General features: G+C 44.5%; 4 protein-coding genes across 4 annotated transcripts; 3 read left to right on the top strand and 1 right to left on the bottom strand.

The window, feature by feature from the left end:
• The first annotated feature begins 499 nt into the window (after positions 1 to 499).
• LOC127344147 (probable E3 ubiquitin-protein ligase RHC1A) lies at positions 500 to 5,401 on the top strand. Its single transcript, XM_051370372.2, has 2 exons — positions 500 to 632; positions 4,228 to 5,401. Exon 2 carries the CDS (start codon positions 4,235 to 4,237, stop codon positions 5,210 to 5,212), a length of 978 nt encoding a protein of 325 aa, XP_051226332.1. The 5' UTR covers positions 500 to 632; positions 4,228 to 4,234; the 3' UTR covers positions 5,213 to 5,401.
• Positions 5,402 to 6,544: 1,143 nt separating this feature from the next.
• Positions 6,545 to 10,885, top strand: LOC127344149 (4-diphosphocytidyl-2-C-methyl-D-erythritol kinase, chloroplastic). Its single transcript, XM_051370373.2, has 11 exons — positions 6,545 to 6,922; positions 7,357 to 7,452; positions 7,547 to 7,615; positions 8,026 to 8,130; positions 8,226 to 8,282; positions 8,379 to 8,579; positions 9,209 to 9,301; positions 9,369 to 9,468; positions 9,598 to 9,697; positions 10,344 to 10,429; positions 10,617 to 10,885. Exons 1-11 carry the CDS (start codon positions 6,731 to 6,733, stop codon positions 10,727 to 10,729), a joined length of 1,212 nt encoding a protein of 403 aa, XP_051226333.1. The 5' UTR covers positions 6,545 to 6,730; the 3' UTR covers positions 10,730 to 10,885.
• A 750-nt stretch (positions 10,886 to 11,635) lies between these two features.
• LOC127344150 (uncharacterized) lies at positions 11,636 to 12,595 on the bottom strand. The gene has a single exon (XM_051370374.2). It carries the CDS (start codon positions 12,329 to 12,331, stop codon positions 11,849 to 11,851), a length of 483 nt encoding a protein of 160 aa, XP_051226334.1. The 5' UTR covers positions 12,332 to 12,595; the 3' UTR covers positions 11,636 to 11,848.
• A 4,296-nt stretch (positions 12,596 to 16,891) lies between these two features.
• LOC127344151 (EID1-like F-box protein 3) lies at positions 16,892 to 18,301 on the top strand. The gene has a single exon (XM_051370375.2). The coding sequence runs from the start codon at positions 17,009 to 17,011 to the stop codon at positions 17,912 to 17,914; it is 906 nt and encodes a 301-aa protein (XP_051226335.1). The 5' UTR covers positions 16,892 to 17,008; the 3' UTR covers positions 17,915 to 18,301.
• The last annotated feature ends 2,773 nt before the right edge of the window (positions 18,302 to 21,074 follow it).

Below are 21,074 nucleotides of genomic sequence, written 5' to 3'. Positions count from 1 at the left end.
TTTTTAGCACTGAATTTTATCTTTTTTACATACGTCACATGATAAGTTCATTTTTTATGAAACGACTTTGTGAGCGCGTAGCACGTGAAGATGTACGTATGAATTTTCTGTTTCAATTTTTTTGAAATTTAAAATATAAGTAAGATGCATTTCAAAATATAGGGAGCATATGCACCCTTGTTCCGCCTCTAGATAAATATGTGATGTTTTAGATTTATCTAAATTTATATTTTTTTATCAACGCAAGGAGTAGTATAATACATTTCGGATTAATTTGTGGTGGGTGATCACTGGTGACACCACATGATACGCGACGATGAACCTAAGCCACCAGTACCGGTCCACATCAATACTTGGCTTTGTTTGAGTTCCGGCCCATACCCCGGCGCAACCCGCTCGTGTGGTGCTGAGGCGCGCCACGCCGCCTGGCGCCGTGCCGCACGCCACCACTACACCTACACGGGGCCTGCCGCTCTACAGCGAGCGCCGCACTGCTCTCACTCCATCCGCAAAACCGGCGCGTCTATATCAGAGCATCGCAGCCAGCGCCTGATCATTCCCCGTCCGTCGCACAGTCTCACTCCCCCCAACTGCCCTCCTCGCCATCCTCCTCCCCCGGATCAAGGATCAAGGTACCGTGCCCCGATCGATGCTCTTGTGTTCCTCTATGTTCTTCGTGCTAATCGCGTAGGGTTTCTGCGTATGCGTCGATTCCGATACCCCTTTCCTGTCCAATTGCGTGCGATTCGGGTATGTGCGTCTCTTGTGGAGGATGGATAGTTTGCAAGATTCATACATTGATGATTCCCTGCATTGCGCTGTCTCTTGTTTCCCGTCTTACCAGGAGGGGAATTGGGGCATGGCCTCCAACAACTTGTCCTGCTTTCCGGCGAGGGTTGTGAGATTAGGGATTATCTTTTCCCTTTTCTTTCGCGCCAGAGGAGTGTGTGTGTGTGGCCCTAAGGCTGGGTACGTCGTCGCAAAGATCTTCCCCCCTTTTAAATTGGACTGGGGGAATAATCTGTTGCAACTTGCAGTATGTTAAAACCTGGTATACTACAAATCCTGCCTCATTTAGCAGCCACTTGGAAATTAATTTTGTCACATGGCCTGGATAGTCGACTCGTTAATATTCTGTTATAATCGTGCGTCATGCCCCTTTCTTTTTTGCGTGGCGAGAGGTCCCAGACCAAAAGCTATCATGTTTGGTATCGCGCCTAGCTGTCACAGCAAACTCATAGTATATAGTAGTATGCACCCAAACTATATGCAAGCATTGGATGATCCTCTTTGGACAAAGGAGTTACATCGAAAGGCATATTATAAGGAGTTTGTAAGAAGTGGGGTTCTTTTTCTTTCCTCTAACATTACTAGAAGCGTGTCTTTGCATTAAGAAGAAGGCACTAAGATAGCTGAAACAACCAAGGTCTACAGAGATTCACAATGCCAGGTATGAGCTAAGCCCTAAAGAAACGGCTGACAGTCGGCAACCGGGGATACAAATAACTACCCTATTTTTTCGATAAATTCTCGTAAACAACTGGATATTTTTTATATTACCCTATCTCTTCTCGATAAAGAGTGCGCTTTTATTAAACTCAAAACGGCGCATCAAGACGCTACAAGCAAGAACTACCTTATAGCTCACCAAAGAAAATTACCTGGCATTACTTGTTTATTCAGAGAATACAATGTACTCATACAGCCGTGTAAATTTTGGATAGAGTAAATAACCTATCATAAATCCAAGTGGCTCTGGAGGATGGATGGATGGTTTGCTAGATTCATACATTGATGATTCCCGGCATTGCGTGTCTCTTGTTTCCCGTCTTACCGGGGGAACTGGGGCATGGCCTCGAAGAACTTGTCCTGATTTCTGGCGAGGGTTGTGAGATTAGGGGTTATCTTTTTCCCTTTTCTTTCGCGCCAGAGGAGTGTGTGTGTGTGTGGCCCTAAGGCTGGGCACGTCGTCGCAAAAGATCTCTCCCCTTTTTAAAATTCGATTTGGGGTAACAACCTGTTGCAACTTGCAGTATGTTAAAAATCAGCCACGAGTCCTGCCCCATTTAGCAGCCACTTGGAAGTTTGTTTTACAATGCGATTCGTCAATATTCTGTTATAATCGTGCGTCATGCGAGCTGAGAGATCACAGACCAAAAGCCATTCTGTTCAGACTATCGTGCCTACCTGTCATAGCAAACTCATATATAGTATGAACCCAAACTATAATACTATATGAAGGCATTGGATGATCCTCTTTGGGCAAAGGAGTTGCTTCGAGAGGCATATTATAAGGAGTTTATAAAAAATGGGGTTCTTTTTTTTTCCTCTAACATGAGTAGAACCGTGTCTTTGCATTAAGAGGAAGGCACTAAGGTAGCTGAAACAACAAGGTCTACAGAGATTCACAATGCGAGGTATGACGGGAACCCTAAAAAAAAGCTGACAGTCGGCAACCGGGGATACAAATAACTACCCTATTTTTTTAGATAAATTCTCATAAACAACTGGATATGTTTTATATTACCCTATTTCTTTTCGATAAAGAGTGCGCTTTTATTAAACTCAAAACGGCGCATCAAGACGCTACAAGCAAGAACTACCTTATAGCTGACCAAAGAAAGTTACCTGACATTACTTGTTTATTATTCAGAGAATGCCATGTACTCATACAGCCGTGTAAATTTTGGATAGAGTAAATAACCCATCATAAATCCAAGTGGTCAGTTTTCCATGTACAACCCTGGGGGTCCTAGGGATGGGTACGTCGTTGCAAAGATCTTTCCCCTTTTTGAAATTGGATTTGGGGAACAAGTTGTTTCAACTTGCAGTATATGTTACTAAATCTGGCAGGAATCCTTCCTTGCTTAGCAGCCACTTGGAAATTTGTTTTGTCACCTAGCCTGGATAGTCGATCGGATATTCTGGTATGACCGCATTATGTATGGTGAGAAATTTCACACCAGAAGCTATTCTGTTTTGGTATTGTGCCTGACTGTCATAGGAAACTCATATGTAGCGTGCAGCCAAACTACATGCAAGCACTGGACAATCTTCTTTGGCCAAAGGAGTTGCTTTGCGAGGCATATTAGAATAAGTTCAATTGACAAATAAAGCAGAATTTTTTTCTAGGAGGATGATTGGCCCGTGAGCCTCATGATCAGTGATCATATAAATCGTGTTCTTTCTTTTTTCTCTCAAACATATGGAAGCGTGTATTTGCATTAAGAAGGCACTAAGATAGCAGAAACAATAATCGGCCCACAAAGATTTACAATATTATGAGGTATAAGTGTGGTTCTGGAAAATGAGGTTGACAGTTGGCAATTGGTGATACAAAGAACTATACCTTAGAGTTCACCAAGAAAAAAAAACTCTGGAAATTTATTTTTTTATTCAGGGGACCATGTAGGTAGCATGTTCACATGAAACCTAGTAAAATTTGGATAGAGGGAATAACCTATCATAAATCCAAGTGGTGAGTTTTTCATGCCTATAGGCATAGGGGTTGGGTGTTCATTCCCAGAACACCCAGTCTAAGAAGCTAGTGCAGTGTGGTAAAAGAAGCAATAAGCACTGTCTTCAGTCTTTACAAACCTTCGTCTTCTGAATACCAGTCTTCCAAAGCTCAGTGGGATAAGTTTCGGTGAGGAACTTGAGTTGTTTGTATCTATTGTTTCCTTCCTATACTGAGAACTGTACAATAGCCCTGAGATGCTAACCGTGATAAAATGTGGAGACTAGTACATTTCAGAGCGTATTCAGCATTCTATAGAAACCACACCTAATTGGACTGCTCGAGTTATCCTATGTATCACATCGTAACCGGATGGTTTAGATTCTATCTTTTATTACTTGAACAAGAGATTATCACTGCACTAGCGCTGGCCTTCTGAAATCATTTCCTTGGTCTTCTTCTGTATTCATTACATGGAGCTAATTGTTATAGCCTATAGGCATGCAACCATAAAGATCCAAGTTAAATAGAAAATAGACAGGTGACATTTGCATTGCAGCTAAACACAAAGATTTTGCTTCATGAGAAATGTAATCCACATTAACAGACTTGTGATCTGATGGGTTAAGTGTAATACTCCAGAATAGTTATCCTGGTTACATTTTTTCTTCAGTATTCACCTCAGCTACTGTACATTTTAAAGATCATTTGTCGTTGGTACTTCATTTAGTGAAGCATTCCGCTAATGCTGGGAACTTAATTTGTCGCAGAAAGAAGATGTCAAATAGAGCCACACATTGGTGCTATGCCTGCCGTCGGCCAATTCGTCTTCGTGGACAAGATATAATCTGCCCCAACTGCAATGATGGCTTTATCCAAGAGATCAGTGAGACAGGAGGCGCGTTGAACTCTTACGGTATCTTTGGCCCACGCTTCGATGATCGCCAAGATAGAAGATTCGGAATGATGGAGGCTATGTCTGCCGTTTTGCGTCAACGGATGGCAGAGATGGGCAGCAATCCTGTGTTTGACCCAAGTGCAGCTGGGGTAAGCGCTGAACGAGGAAGGCAGCCCTCTCTCGGCCCTAGGCTGATATTTGGCAGCAACATGCCTGCTCACACGAGCGAAAACAGCGGTGTAAACATTCGCGTCAGGGGAGGTCGCAGAATTGGCGCCGATCGACCAAACTTCGGTGGCTTCCTTGCCAGTCCCAGCATTGAAGCTATGTTTGAGCAGCTGCTGCTGCAGACTAGCAACCGTCAGGGGCCACCGCCGGCTCCTCAGTCTGCAATCGACTCAATGCCGGTGGTGAAGATAAGCCGCAGGCATCTCAGCGATGATCCACACTGTCCAGTCTGCACGGACAAATTCGAGGCCGGCTCGGAGGTGAGGGAGATGCCGTGCAAGCACCTGTACCATGGCAGCTGCATCATCCCCTGGTTGCTCCAGCACAACTCTTGCCCGGTTTGCCGCCATCCGCTGCCGCCACAGCGAGGATCAGACGATGCCCCCATCCGTTCACCTTCAGTCCGCACTAGCGAAGCCCCTAGTCGTGTGGTCACCGGAGCTGATATCAGGCCTGTTGTAAGGGATGATGAGGACGGAAGCAACTCTTTCTCGTTTCTCTGGCCATTCGGCTCGTCGAGCCCCAGTCCCAGTTCTTACCAGTACGAAGGAGCTGTGGGTGGTGAGCCTGCCGTCTTTGACGAAGACCCCAGCCAGATAACCTATTGCGAGTGGCACTACGACCCCTGATTCCATGAGCTCCTGCTCCAAGCTGTCTCTGCAGCAATTCTTGCCGTAAACCTGCAGACATGATGTGAGTGAAGTTCACTTTATGTTTACCTACCTGTGTGTGAATGGGAGCTGTGTATAACTGTAAACTGTGTACTGAGCAGTGAACAACTACATTATTCTGTGAGTAGTACTACTAGTACCTGTCGACTGAACTTCGTTCCTTTTACGTTTTAGATATACTGAACTTCGTTCCTGACCGAGCATAAAAGAATCCTCTCAAAGAAGGTAGGCCTGTTTTTCATCGGATTTGCTATGTTTTAGTTGAATGAGAATTTTTATCATTCATAAAAGAAGGCAAGGGGAACCACATTTAAAAAAAAGTGCAACCGAAATGAGTTACACTTTTCTCTAAACTTTTCTCATATGGCAGAGATTTGAAGAAAATTTCAGACGATTTTTTTTGTGAAACATAGACACATGCTCGTAAATATGTATATATAATCATCTTTATGAACGCACACACGAACACGTTATCTCTATGAGCACCTCCAAAAGAATAAGTCCGAGAAGAAGATCCGCTGGATCTTGAGATTGTCAAAGTCATCACACGGTGACCTCCCCTCCATTGAAAAAAATATTTCGCCTTTACAAGTTATCAGTGTTAAATCTAATATTTAAACTCTAACAAGCCAGGATGCTAGTGACCCCCTAACTATCAAACCACATATTGATTCCCAATTTGTTAGAGGTTTGCAAATAAGAAAGTGTCTTTGACACATGGGTACTAGTGCTCCATGCATTTTCAGATTTTTGAAATGTCTAAAACCTCATATTTCTATGTCTCTGAAAATTATGGTGTTAAATATATAGATAGATATATACAGTACGAAAGTATACAAATAAGTTCCGTTAAAAAATATGTTGTATTTTGGAAAATATAAAAAAGACAAATTTCTGCCACTAAATGGTAGTACAACAATATTAAAATAGTATATATTTTTGTCAAAAATTTGTTTTTTATTTATCAAAATACAAAGTATTTTTACCAGGACTTTTTTTGTGTAGTCTCCTTCTTTACATATCTATCTATATATTTAACGTCATAATTTTTTGTAGAAATAGAAATATAAAATTTTGAAATTTTAAAAAATCTAAAAATGTATGGAGCACTAGTGCCTGTATGCACCAAATCCCCTCTCTTTGCAAACCCGTTTCTCTTCATCTAGTCTAGCGTAAAAGAAACGTGGCGGCGAGCATCACGCGAGTCGTAACACGAGGAATTGGGAGATCCCATTTTGTCCTTGGTGCACAGCACACAAGGCAGAGCAGACTTATCTTTCTCGCGTTGGGTCATCGTGTTCCAAGTTTCCAAACACATGTCGAAGACGACGAACGCCTCTTGACCGGACGGCGGCCGGCCGGCAGCTCAAACCCAGCCCACCCACCACCAGAGTGGCGGCTAGCTACTGTATTTCCTCGCTCCCCTCCCGTTCCCCGTCTCTCAGCTCCGGCTCCAGGTAGCGACAGCCGGTAGCCATGGCTTGCTCCACCCATCTTCTCTCGCAGAGCCTGTACCAATCCCACCGCCCGAGCCCGGCCGCGTCCAGGCACCTCCGGTTCCAGGCCCGTCCTGCGGCGGCGGCTTGGTCCTGTTCCAGCGCCAGGAGCCGCCGGTCTCCTAGTGTAAGAGTCGCCGCGTCGGCGGAGCAAGGGAGGAGGCAAGTGGAGGTAATTGCTTTGTCTGACCCCTCTGTTAGTCTGTTATCTGCTCTGCTTGGGTTTAGTCCAGAACTGTCTGCTGTAATTGGGAAACCTGTATGGGATAGCTGACTCTAACTTGTGGCGAAGATGATTTAATGCAATTAATTGCATGCCCAGTATTCGTGGAAAATGTTGCATGGTGGCAGCTGTTTCTGAAAGGATTCAGCAGCTCACTTAAGAACTAGATTTGCTTTCTAGCAAGCGGGTATATTTCGAGCTGCGTGATGTACTATCCTCTAACATAGTGCTGGGAATAGCGGCCATAAACTATTTCCATGGGTGTTCTTTTTTCGAATTATGTAAATGTTACTGCCATTTTGGCAATTTAAGAAGGTTACTGAAATTCTTCTTTCCCCTACACATTTCATATTATAATTTATGGCTACATTTCTTTTTTTTAGCTTACATATGACGCACAAGGCAAGTTCAACCAGCTAGCCGACCAAATTGACCAGAATGTCGGGATTACACGGCTCAACCTGTTCTCACCTTGCAAAGTATGTCCCTGTTATGTTTCTGATAAGCAACGAAATGTTTGTTTTATTTTATTTGCACACCGAGCTCAGGCCTGTATAACATTTTTCCTTGTAGATTAATGTGTTCTTGAGGATGACAGGGAAGAGACCAGATGGGTTCCACGACCTGGCTTCTCTGTTTCATGTAAGTTATTTCTTGTGCTTCTCTTAGTGCTTTTTATATGAGCATTATGTGGAAATGGTGATTTCTTTTCAGTTTGTATTCCAGTCATATTTTCAATGGTGATTAATGTGTATGGAAGATTAACAAATGGACTCCGTAGAGATGTTACTTTTTTATAATCTTTAAGATGCACTAAGTTTATGAACTATATGATCTTTTCTGGGTTAACTACAGCCATTCTCTTAACTATAGCCATTCTGTTGGCACTTCTTATATGAAATTTGATACACCTTCCAGGGTGTCTTCTAGTAAAAAAAATCATATGCTATAGTACCTCCTTTTCTTCTACCTGTTCATGTGTGGTTAAGGTGCATTCTGCTTAATATAGTTATCTTTGTGTCACTTTTATAATTCTATATATGAATTACCAGGTGGTTAGTTTGGGTGACACTATCAAATTCTCACTGTCTCCAAGTAAGAGCATAGATCGGCTATCAACCAATGTAGCAGGTGTCCCGGTTGATGAAAGTAATTTGGTATGTTTACTATAGATATATTTTATATCTAAAAAAATGCAATGTAAACATTTACACCTTAATGTTGTTTACTTTTTTGTTTCATGAATCTGCAGATCATCAAGGCTCTCAATCTTTACCGCAAGAAAACTGGAACAGACAAGCACTTTTGGGTCAGTCAACTGTACATTGTTTTGATATTTATAATTGCCAATGGTTTTTCTTTTTCTGTTGTCATATGATTTACTGTTGTCCTTGCTGGAATGCAGATACATCTCGATAAGAAGGTTCCAACTGGTGCTGGTCTTGGAGGCGGAAGCAGTAATGCTGCAACTGCACTATGGGCCGCTAACCAATTTAGTGGTGGCATTGCGACAGAACAAGATCTTCAAGAGTGGTCTGGTGAGATTGGATCAGATATCCCCTTCTTCTTTTCACGAGGAGCAGCATACTGTACTGGTAGAGGAGAGGTATGCCACACACTCTTAGTTATATTTTCTTTCTTGAATCTTGGTAATATGAGTTAGGGTTTCAAAACCTTTCCTGAAGTTGCTGCAAATTGAGTGATGCTTTTGCGTGATACTCTATTGGCATGGAACTCTTTAGTTCTAAAACTGGCAGCACAATTAGGGTCTTCCAGAAGTACTTCATTACTTTTTCATGTTCGTTATATGTTAGAAAAGATCAATCTAGATGAAAATCCAAGCCACATTAAGATTCCCTGGAGCATAGCGTCATTGAATTTTCTATGACTACATCTATCATATTCTGTTGGGTTTCATATCTAGCCTACCCCAACTTGCTTGGGAAAAAGAGGCTTTGTTGTTATTCTAGACCAGAAAGAGTTAAGTATTTCACCTGAACTGTGTTGAACTTATTAACGGCTGCTTAGGTTTAGCTGATACACTATTGCAATTGGGTCATATTATGTTACTGTTTCTTATTTATAGAAGTGTGTTCAAGTAAATATTGACATTTGTAGAGGGGTTCTTTGATATAAATTAGAGACTGACATTGAGATGTATATCCACGATCCATTTTTACCTTGCTGCTGAAGTGGCTGATCATAATCTACAACTGTCAACTTAAATGTATGTAGATAGTCCAAGATATTCCGGATCTGTTGCCGATAAATCTGCCAATGGTTCTAATAAAGCCACCTGAAGCATGCTCAACTGCTGAGGTTTACAAGGTAATTAGGCACATAATTTTCTTAATGTAAAGTTCTAGCTTTTCCTAACAAGCTTCGTGTACTGCAGCGACTAAGGTTAGATCAGACTAGTCAAGCTGATCCATTGGCTTTACTCAAGGAGATAACGCAAAACGGGATATCACAGGATGTCTGTATAAATGATCTAGGTATGCAGTATGATTACGATAATTTGTTATAGGCTATCGCTGGACATCTTCAATTTTCTTATTTCTGTAAGTATGTTGCTAAATAACATTTAGTGAAGATAGTTCATGTCCCTTCTCTACTTTTTCCAGAGCCACCAGCTTTTGAGGTATTGAGATCACTAAAGAGGTTGAAGAAACGAATTATGGCATCCAACCGGGGGGAATACAGTGCTGTTTTTATGTCAGGAAGGTAATAGGGGCATATGTTACCGAACTATGAAGAACCTGGTTATTTCATAGTAGCCATATTCTACCGCTATTTACCATCATATAATCATTTTCCTTTTCCCTCTATTTATATTAGACATACCTCAAATCATTCTACTTTATAAGGCGTAGTTAGCATTGATACGGGAGGTACCAAAGCGCTATCATTAGCCATGCTGTAAAATTTTAGTAGCAAAAATGATATTTGAGGTGTGAGAATCCATGCTACATACTCCCTCCATCTATTTTCATAAGGCGTAATCCCTTGCACGAGAATTATCACGTCCACATGTGGACCGAATAAACAAAGCCAGGTCGTTTGGAATATGAATTGGCATTCATCCCAAACATCCAGTAAGGGCGTTTCGGAGGGGTAGACTTATATATAAGAGATCCATGAAAATCCTCTCAGATGGCGAATTGCACCTAACAATTCAAGACAAAATCTTAAAATTTTAATGCCCTATATAAGAGGGACAGAGGGACTAATATGATAATACCAATCAGAGTTAATATACCACCCCATGACTATCCAGCACTTTATATGTGCATTTAGAATTTGGATCCACATTTTGTATCCACGTTATATAACTAACCGGGACACCACTAATTGTGCATGTTTGATGCAGTGGGAGCACTATTGTTGGAATTGGTTCCCCAGATCCGCCTGCGTTTGTGTATGACGATGAGGACTACAAGGATGTTTTTGTGTCAGGTATGCTGCCTGTTGCCTTTCATAAATATATCTATGTTTCTCATCTATGCACAGTTGAAAGGCTTAGTGGGGTTGCTGAACACATGAAAAAATTGGATTGCTGATATCCAAATAGACAAAAAGGACTATTTGATAATCTGGAACCTATGTTGTACTCATTTTGAATTCTCCGTGTCTTTGGGTGCAGAGGCCCGCTTCCTGACTCGCGAGGAGAACGAGTGGTACAGAGAACCACTCACCTCAAACGCCACGTTTAGCAAAGAAGATTTACCGTCAGAGGCAGCACCAGTTGTTGACTGACCGAGCGAGGTTGTGTATCGGCTCGCAGTTTTGTGGTTACAGTACACGGGTCTTCATCTGGTCTGATCAATGTCTCAGAATGGCAAGAGAACATGTCGCACCATAATTTGTTGATAGGAAAATTTGATATCACAAAGGAACATCTTATTGAATTAAGTGCGCATTTTTTTTTAAATAATACACTTTTTTTTGTTTATTTCAGAAATAATACTCGGTTTTGAGATATTTCAGAAATAATACACCGTCGGGTTCGTTGAACCCGAAATTTAAAACTCGGGGTAGAGGAACCCGAAATTTCAAAATCGGGGTAGAGGAACCCGACTTATTCTTTTGGCGGGAGGGCGAAAAAGGAAAAAGAAAAGGAAAAGAAAGAATCGGGTTTTAGAAACCCGATATTAGTGAATCGGGTTAGGCGACCCCGAGATTCCCACATATTTCGGGTTACTCTACCCCGATTTTTGAAATTTTGGGTTCCTCTACCCTAATTCTGAAATTTCGGGTTCCTCTACCCCAATTCCTTCTTTTTCGCGCGGAAACAGGATTAGTCGGGTTCCTCTACCCCGATTTTTGAAATTTCGGGTTCCTCTACCCCGAGTTTCAAATTTCGGGTTTCCTGAACCCGACAGTGTATTATTTCTGAAATATCTCAAAACCGAGTATTATTTCTAAAATAAACAAAAAAATGTGTATTATTTAAAAAAAATTCGCGAATTAAGCAACCCCTTGAACTATTTTACAGTATATATATAATGCCAGCATATCCAGCCGTAACCAATCACAAAAGTCTCCAGATAACATTTTTTTCTGAAATATCCAGCAAATGCTGGATCTTCTGTATTACAAGCAGGCAGTCTCCAGATAACTTGGCAAAAAGGTTACTAGCATATGCAGCGCATTCCTTGTACGAGAGAAAAGATCAAGTTTGGTTATACAGAAGAACTGGTTGTTAGTGAGGCTTCAGGCAAAGTTTCTTCAGTATTAGCCGCAGCATCAGCGTTGACTTCCATTTACACACATTCCCTAACAGCTGCAACTAGCACACACATGATCACAGAAGAGAACGACAGCTACTGCAGATGATATACAGCAGCAGAAATTGACGGCTTGAATGGTTGTAGCCTATGGATGATGTACATCAGCACATTCCGGTTCCCCCTGATCGACCTCCGCCGCCACTGCCTCTGAATTCCCGTCTTGGTGATCCCCAACGCCGCGGGGCGACGCCGGATCCTCTCCGTCCTCCTCGACTGCCGGTGAATCTTCCGCGGCGGGCGGCGCGGGATTCAGGTCGGGTGCCTCCTGCTGCTCGGCGGGCGCGGGCGGGTTGAAAGACCCGAACTTGGGCGTCGTCTCCAGCGGCACGAAGCCGCCGCGCGAGTGCTGGAACGAGAAGGACAGGCCGTCGCGCTGCCCGTCCTCCTCCGCCGCCGCCGCCGCCGCGGCGCAGGGGACGCCGTCGAGCGTCGCGACGAACGCGCGGCGCCGCTTCGGCCCGGGCCGCTCCTCGTCGTCGACGTCGTCCGGCGGGGCGGCGCGCTTCTCCGGGACGGGCGGCGGCGGGGCCGCGGGCGCGGGGCTCTCGGCCCGTGCCTCCGCCGCCATTCGGGCTGGAGAGTTGGGCGGCGGGGGGGAATTGGACGGGCAGGGGAGCGGAGCAGGCGGAGGTTGGATCGGGGGCGGTGGAGTTTTCTATTCCCGGCCGGGCCGAGTCACCGCGCGTGCTCGCCAGCTTCCTTCCTTTGTGACGCCTAACATGGCAGCCTCGTGGGCACCGGCACGGGACGAAACTGCGCACGCAGGCGCCGAGCTTTTGCGCTGCCGTGTGGCGGGCAACTCGCTGCGACGCGCGCTCCAGCGCTGCTCCTCTCTGCTACTCGCGTCGCTGGCTGGTGGCTGCAAGTGCCGTCGTGCAGAAGTGTTTTGAATTTGGGCCATGAATATCTTTAAATATACCCTCCGTTTTAAATATACACTTTAGACAAGCCTTAGACCAACAATTAACATGTGTGAAATAATCGACAAGGTTGTTCGTTTTTTATACTACCATACTGGTTCTTATACTCTTGCCGATGTTGATTGACTAATGAGTATAGTTTATATTAAATTTGAACTCATAGATGGGGCGTGGATCAAATCCCGAACTCTCAATCCACGAAATCAGCACCCTATGCTTATCAATCTTGGTCGATTCAAACCTTAGATCTGTCGGACTAGTTTGGTGCACCGAAAACCAGTGGCGGACCTAGAAAACTAATGAGTGGGGGAAAATCAATTTAGTGGGGGCATTCTTTGCCTAAACTTTGCAAAATTTGGAAAAAATATTCTCAAATCTGAACAAATACTACTAAAATTCAGATTTTTGAGTGGGGGCCTATACCCCCACTCAGCTCTACTTGGGTCCGCCCCTGCCGAAAACAATCCAATCCTAGCTAGCATCACCATCCACTCTTACCGACTAATATAGCTCGCATGTCACGCTCGTCTCTCTCCTTGACATATTTCTCTTTCACTTCCACTCCTTAATAAATTTTCTATTTGTTGTTCCGTGCTACGTGCTGCTCAATGGCATTAACACAAACACCTAACCTGCACACAACCAACCGTCTTGACAATTCAACTTAAATTAAAATTGTAGGGGAAAACTCCCATTGGTTTTAAAGGTTGGTGGTTTGTTATCTGCGTTCGGCTCTTCTGAAAAATGCAAGATTATGCCATGAAAGCATAAATAATTTGAAGATCTCAAACATTTCCTTGTTTATTTTAGATTTTATTTTAAAATTGCTAGAGATAGCGCACTCGTGTATCTCTACCATGTGCACTCGTTCCTTGAAATTTGCAATACATTAGGAGAGCGCGCGGACAAAGATGTAGTGCCAGCTTGCTACTAGGTCAGGGATCGCAACACAAGTAACGGCAAGAAAGGAAAGCATGCAAGACTTCCGCATTTCGGGGAGAACCAGCTAGCTCTAGGTTCTAGTGACATCCGCATCCTCAGATTTAGGTTTAGCATTTACCTGTTTCCTTTCATCCAACCTGGGAAGGGATCCCTCCATGTGCTCTAACCTTTTGAAACCCCACTTGCAGAGAAGAGGTTTCTTCTCTTTTAGCAATTTGACCATGTACTATTTGCTATAAAAAATATGTATTGATTGTAAAAAAACATGCGTGAAATAAAATTGAGATCATTAGATTGATATCCTAAAAAAACTCATTATACTCCCTTTGTCCTGAATTAGATGTCGCGGATTTACCTAGATTTGGATATGTATCTATATACTAAAACGGGTATAGATACATGCGAAAATCCTGGACATACTATTCTGGACCAAAGGAGTAGCTATAATTGTATGTGCATGGTGTTTTAACTCATAGGTCTAGGCGCACCCCATCATGAAGAATAAACTTCAAGTGCATTTCTAAATGTCAAAGAAAATATAAAAAAACTATTTGGTGTACATCAAGACACTATGTTTACACACAAAGTTTTGTAGAAAAAATATACATTCTTATGGCATGTGTAAAAGAGGAAAAAATATCTCGTAAAAATCTATTTTGGAGCACTAAAAATTGTCTTTTTACACATACCACAAAAGTACTTTTTTTCATGAAACTTTGTGTTCAAACATAGAACATATAGTGCTCTAGAGGCAAATAATAAATGGCCTACTCAGTGAGATCACATCCATGAAAGCTATGCAGCGCATGACTAGATCATGAGGATGGAATCACACACACGAGTTGAATAGCCTTGTTGGTGAGATCGAACTAGGTATAATGATACCGACGATCATGTCTCGGACGAGTGTCGGCATCGAACGAACAAAAGGAATATGACTCAACGTAATGGTTCAAACGACGATCATATTTTCGTGGAATACATAGCGATCACTATGCAGACCCCCCCCCCCCCCCCCCCCCACACACACACACTTTGATCATTGACCAAGAGAAATTGTCTCGGTCATGTGTGTGTTATTCCCGAACCATAGGGTAACATATGGTTCAACGAAACTCAAGATAGTTTTGGATTCATCGGAATTGATAGAGATATCCGGTTCCGAGGTTGTCCGAAAGGTGTTTCGGAATAGCTCGGGAGGTGTCTCAAAGAAATGGCAACTGAAGAATATGCTTAATATGTTAATTAAATGAATTAATATATTAAATATATTTACTTAATTAAAAATATTTTTTAATTAAAAAAGCATCCCACCCTAAATGAGCCCCAAAAGGGGCCCATGGGGAGAAGAAGGAGGTGGGCGGCTGGGCCACATGGGCCGGCCCACTTGGGCCGATCGGGGAGGGGGTTCTAATTATGTCTCGTTAGATGGTTATGGTTCTTCTAAATATTGAGAGAGATTTGAAATTTCAGTCTTACATAGTTAACAAATAAAGAGATATAATGCGCTAAAACTCGAGCACTGCTAGAAATTTAAATGCTAAAGATACTCGCCAAATGAATTTCTAATTCAATAACTACTAACCTTGCAACATTGGTCTTGGCTATTGACTCAAAAATTGGATTATACAGTAACCATCTGATTATCCGAATTAAATTTTAAATAATCTATATTCGCATGCTATTTGCTATACTATATCCTATACCGTATCCGGAGCACCCCTTCAAAATCAAATATCCTTATTCGTCGAATTCTTTAAAATTGGATACGAATACCTTAAAGCGGATTCCGTGCGGAAATTATCCTATCCATTTGCACCCCTAAGTACAGGAGAGCTACGCAGTACTACCTCCATCTCAATACATAAGGCTTATATTTTTTTAAAAAAATTCAAACTATGTCAAGTTTGACCAAATTTTTATCAAAATCATTAACATGTAAAACACAAAATCAATATCGTTACATAGGTAATGAAATATATTTTTACATGGTATCTACAACATATTTATTGATAGATTTTTTTTCCTGAAGGCTTGGTCAAACTTTACCTGATTTAATTAAAAAAAAAAACCTTAAGCCGGGATGAAGGTAGTACTTGAGGTAGGACTAGATATTTCTGCTCCAACGTGGCGTGGTGTCACCATAGATCTAGATCGTTTTCTGACGATATGAGCAACGAGGGATTAGTTTAGTGACATCCAACGTGCGCTTTTGGCCAAAAGCGCGAGGAAACTCACCACGTAGGAGGCTGAACAAACTTATTAGAGCACTTTTCTAGTGCCGGTCGAGTGCCAAGTGCCTATGCAACCAGGTAGCCACGTACGTGCACGACGCAGATGCTCCAGGAAACCCGTCGTGCCCCGACACGTGTGCCCTCGCCCAACGGCTCCCTGACACGTATCCTACCGGAAATATCTCCCGCCATGCTCGGGAGAATGGAGCTAGCAGGTGCACTTTCCTGGCCCACCTCCCGCTGCAAAGCGCCGTCGACGTGTCGTCGTCCTCGCACGGCACCTGAGAAGAGAAGACGCGCCGGGAAAGCTTGCCCAGGCCATGGTCACCGCGTCGCAGAAAACCGTTTAAAATCGACGCATGCAGCTCGCCGCGCACGAGGATGCAGTAGGCCGCGGCGGCCGGATGCGCGACGCGCGTCCCGTTCCAATGGCACGCGGCGGCGTAGGAGGAGATTAGAGCTGGTGGATGCGCGCCGGCGCAACACGTGTGCGCCGGTCGCTCTCGACGACGGCCGGACCGCTGCCACGTCCGCCGTCCCGCCGTGCTCCCGGAGAGCCATCGTAGGCGGATTAAGAAATTGCGGCAGCGCGCTTTTCTTGGAGCTTGGTGGATAAACAATGTCATGTCTGATGGGGACCGATTTGGGGCGGCTTAGAATACGCACGGGAGAGCGTAGAGAAATGGCTGACAGGCGGGTCGCGCACGCCGGAGATGTTTGTCAGCGACCTTCCGGCGGTATCCCCCGTTTGGGTAGGGATTAGGTGGTCTTGATTGAGACGCCGGGCTGCTGTTTGGGAAGAACACAAAGTTACTTTGCTTGACGGGGTGAATTTGGCAACCCAGCTGGGATCATTGGGTCTCGGATCGAGCCTGAGTGGTCCAATTGTCAAAGGGGTAGCCAGGACACGGCGGCACGGCCGGTCCGATCCTGCCCCGACACCACTCCCTCCGGGGAGCACCAAAGTGCTCGGAGCGCGTCTATATATATGCCCCCGCCGCCGTCCTGTCATTTCCCATCTCCGCATATGCGCATTGGCCACTTCACCGTCGTATTACCACTTCTGTCTGGGCTGGCTACGTGCCCGTTCCAGGTTTAAGTAACCCCACGTAGCAGAGCACGACCACGCGCGTCGTATCATACCGAGAGATGAGCGAAGGGTGGACGCGCAACACGCGCCAGTTCCGCGGCGAGTCCAGCGGCGGCGGCGGCATTGGCAGCGCCAGCTACCGGGGCGGCGGCAGCGGCGGCGGCATTGGGTCCCCGCGCTACAGCGGCGTGAACACGGGGATCCTGGACGAGCAGGTGCTCTCGCTCGTCTTCCGCTCCATCAACTTCGACCCGCAGGCGCTCTGCACGGCCGCCAGCGTCAGCCGCCGCCTGCGCGCCGTCGCGGAGCGCGTGCTCTGGCGCGAGCTCTGCATCTCCCGCGCGCCGCGGATGGTGGCGGCGCTCACGGCGTCCGCCGCGACCGGCCTCGGCCCGCCCCCGGGCCGCATCGGCGGCGGCTGGCCGGCGCTCGCGAAGATGCTCTCCTTCTGCTGCGGCGCGGCGGCGGGAACACCCGTCCCCGTTCCGGGCCACATCACCAAGGTCTCGCGCTTCTCCAAGACCTCCGGCCGGAGCTTCCTGCCGCGCCGGTGCCGGGGCGACCTGCTCTACGTGTCCGACCCGTGCGAGCACGCGGTGGCGGGCGCCGCGGGCGACGACCTCGGCGCCTACCGCGGCGTCTTCCGCTGGTTCATGCGCTCCCGGACCCGGGCGTGCCTGCTGGGCCGCCAGGCCGCGCTCGACCCGCGCGTGCGCTGCCCCTACTGCGGCGCGCGCGTCTGGAACATGGTCGTCGCCAGGCTCGTGCCCCGCGGCGCCGCACGGCGGATGGGATCCGACGAGGGGCGGCTCGAGTACTACGTCTGCGTCAGCGGACACGTCCACGGCACCTGCTGGCTCGCGCACCTCACCTCCAGCGACGGCGACCACCACGCCCACGGCTCAGACGACGACGCGTCCAGCTCCGGAGACGACGGCGACGAGGACGGCCATGCCGCGCCGTGAGCGTCGCACTGTCGCATCTCCACCACCACGCGCTCCATCTTTCAACGGATCGGCAGCACAGAGAGGGCAGTGATGTGGCTGCACCGTCAGCAGTGCAGCGCGGAGCTAGCTAGCTAGAGTGCTCGTCGGTGTAGATCATCAGAGGATAGAACGGCTGCCGCTGATTGGATATGGCACGCTCTTCACTCTTCTACCTTGTCGCTGACTGTGCCGTTTTTTTTTGTTGACCATTTCTTTTTGGTGTGATCTCACCTCGTTTTGCGGTCGCACTACTTCGCCTTTGTTTTCACTATCTCTGTCCTCCCATGCCCTGTTTTCCTCCCGTGCCGTTGGCACCGACATGTATGCATCTTTGCTTCCCTACAACACAGTCACAGTCACTGTTACAGTACTACTTTCACAATGTTTCACTTTTTCAATTTATTATTGCAAAATTGCACTGTATTGTATAAACAAGTTTAATTCGTACGGGCATATTTCTTTGTTTACTAATATACGCCACTTTAAATATTTGAAGGTGGACTAGATATAAACTAAAATGAGCGAACCTATACACTAAAAAAGAACTACATACAAACTAAAGTGAAGGAATCTAAGAAAAGGATGGCCTCGTCCCGGTTTCATTGCATGAAACCACACCACAAACATCCAAGTTTACAGATACGAATACCATACATCTAGGGAGAACTTTAATGTAACATTACACAGTACCAAACCACTCCCATTAAGAAACATCAAAAACATTATTCTCGATCAACAAGTGACTACCATACACATCTCTTTTTTTCTGCAGCGACGGGAAAGCTACACTTTGTCAACAATCTTGAAGTGTTCTCCATCACCAACCAGCATCAAGGCATTGACCGCCAGTCCTGCTAGATCAAGAGTTGCAATCTTGATGCCCTCTCCCTTAGAGCAGCACTGGTTCATCAACTCCACCTCATCAGATGTTATCATCTTCTTCATCGGAATCAGCCAGGATATGGCCACAAGAGTAGTGGTGGAGCATGAGCTAAGGCCTCTAGCGAAATCACCTCCACCTTCATATCTCCTTTTTCTACTCCATGCAGCAGAATGCTCCACTGAGCAAGGAAGTAGGCCGTCTTCCGCCAAATGACCTGTAAAACCATCCATAGGGTACAATTAAAACATAGATCATTCCTGGTGAGCCAGATAACCCATAAGACCGCAACATTGATCATATTAAGTATCTTATGAGCTTTATTATGCTCCCAGAAAGCAGACAATGATTCTAATGAAACCTGTGAGGAACCTAACCTAGTCACATGCAAAATCTCTTGCCAAATAGCTCTAGCAACTACACATTCAAAGAACATATGTGTATTGTTTCATGCTCAATGCAAAAGACACAGGTCAGATCATCCATATTTTGTCTCTTAACTAGATTATCTCTAGTGAGAATCCTATTATGAGACAACAACCATAAGAAGTAATTTTTGGTGGTACTTTAATTTTCCACACATTTTGTATATAAATAGGTAAAACCTCCCTAAAATTGACCACTACATATAGGGATTTTACACTATATAAGCCATTTGACTCAAGCTTCCATATCGGATTATCATCATCTTCAGTAATCGGAATGGTCTGTGCAATTTATAACACCTCATACCATAACGGTATCTGCTTGTGGTCAAAGCATCTTCTAAAGGTCACTTTAAGATGTAACCCATCCCACAACTTAGCAATAGTTCCATTATGTTTATCAACCAGGAAGTAAATTTTCCAGTATTGGATTGCAAGACTGGAAGACCTAAACCAATGGTCCTCCCAGAACATGATCTTCTTACCATTCCCCACTTTCCATTGATATCCAATCTTAGCAGCTTTAACTTTCTAAACAACTCCTTTCCAAAATGGTGAGATACCCACTGAGGAACATGAGAAGATGTTTGGACTGTTGACATTATATTTATAATCTATTACTTGTTTCCAAAGTTTGTTATCATCTAGTTGGTATCTTTTAATCTCGGAAGCAAGGAGGCACATATTCATTTCAGCTAACCTTGGAATGCCTAGTCCCCCAAACTCCTTTTTTGTGACACTAAACCCTAATTTGCTAAGTGATACTTATATATGGTGTCCCTCATAATTATCCCACAGACAGTGGGCCATCTGTGAGTTAATCAAATCTATTGCCCATTTTGGGAACTTTACAACACTCAACAAATATAAGGGGATACTGGCAAGGACACTTCTAACCAGCTCTAGCTTGGCAACATGGCTAGGAAGTTTTCCCCTTCAACCATCGGCCTTTTATTAAAATTTTATCAATTATGGGATGTAAGTCTTCTTTTCTCAGCTTCTTGTGGTGTAATGGGACATCCCGATATTTCAAAGGAAACACCCATAATCTACAACTTAAAGTCTGAGAGGCCACTTGTGCCTCATATTCATCAACCCTAATGGGAATTAGGTCACATTTGTGGCAGTTAATCCTGATCCCAGACATTTGCTCAAAGCAAGATAATATCCACTTTAAGTTGATTGCGGAGGTTAGGTCATTTTTTAAAAATAACAAAGTATCATCAGCATACTGCATGCTAACAACACCAGTATTATTTAAGCCTTGCATCAAGCCACTAATCTGGTTGTTTGCAGCAGCTCTTATGAGAATTCTTGTAAAAACATGAGGCATGAAGTTGAAAAGGATGGGGGAGGCAGGATCACCCTGTCCCACTCCCCTCCTTGTCAAGAAAAACTCATTATTCTCATCATTTAATCTAACCCACACAAAACATTTGTCTAGAATAGTTCTCAAAATATAAAAGTCAACTGGAGCTAAAGCCCCTTTTCCTTAGCATTTCAAACAAAAATTCTCTATTGACTCTGTCATACGCTTTCTCATAATCTAGTTTGAAGATAAAGCCAGATTGTTCACTATGTGCCACATCATGAATAATTTCATGTGCGCACACAACACTCTCTTGTATGTACCTACCTTCAATGAAAGTTGTCTGGTTAGGAAAAATCAAAGCTCCACTAACCACACCCAACCTATTGGTTGCACTTTTTGAAAAAAAATTAAAACTGCACTTAGTCAAAGCAATAGGCCTGAACTTCAGTATAGTTACAACATTAGCCTCTTTTGGGATCAAGGTCAACAGAGAAAAGTTCAATCGAAATAAATCCAACTCTC

Source organism: Lolium perenne, chromosome 3, assembly GCF_019359855.2.
Source record: "Lolium perenne isolate Kyuss_39 chromosome 3, Kyuss_2.0, whole genome shotgun sequence".
NCBI lineage: Eukaryota > Viridiplantae > Streptophyta > Magnoliopsida > Poales > Poaceae > Lolium > Lolium perenne.
This window is presented reverse-complemented; position numbering and strand designations above follow the sequence as displayed.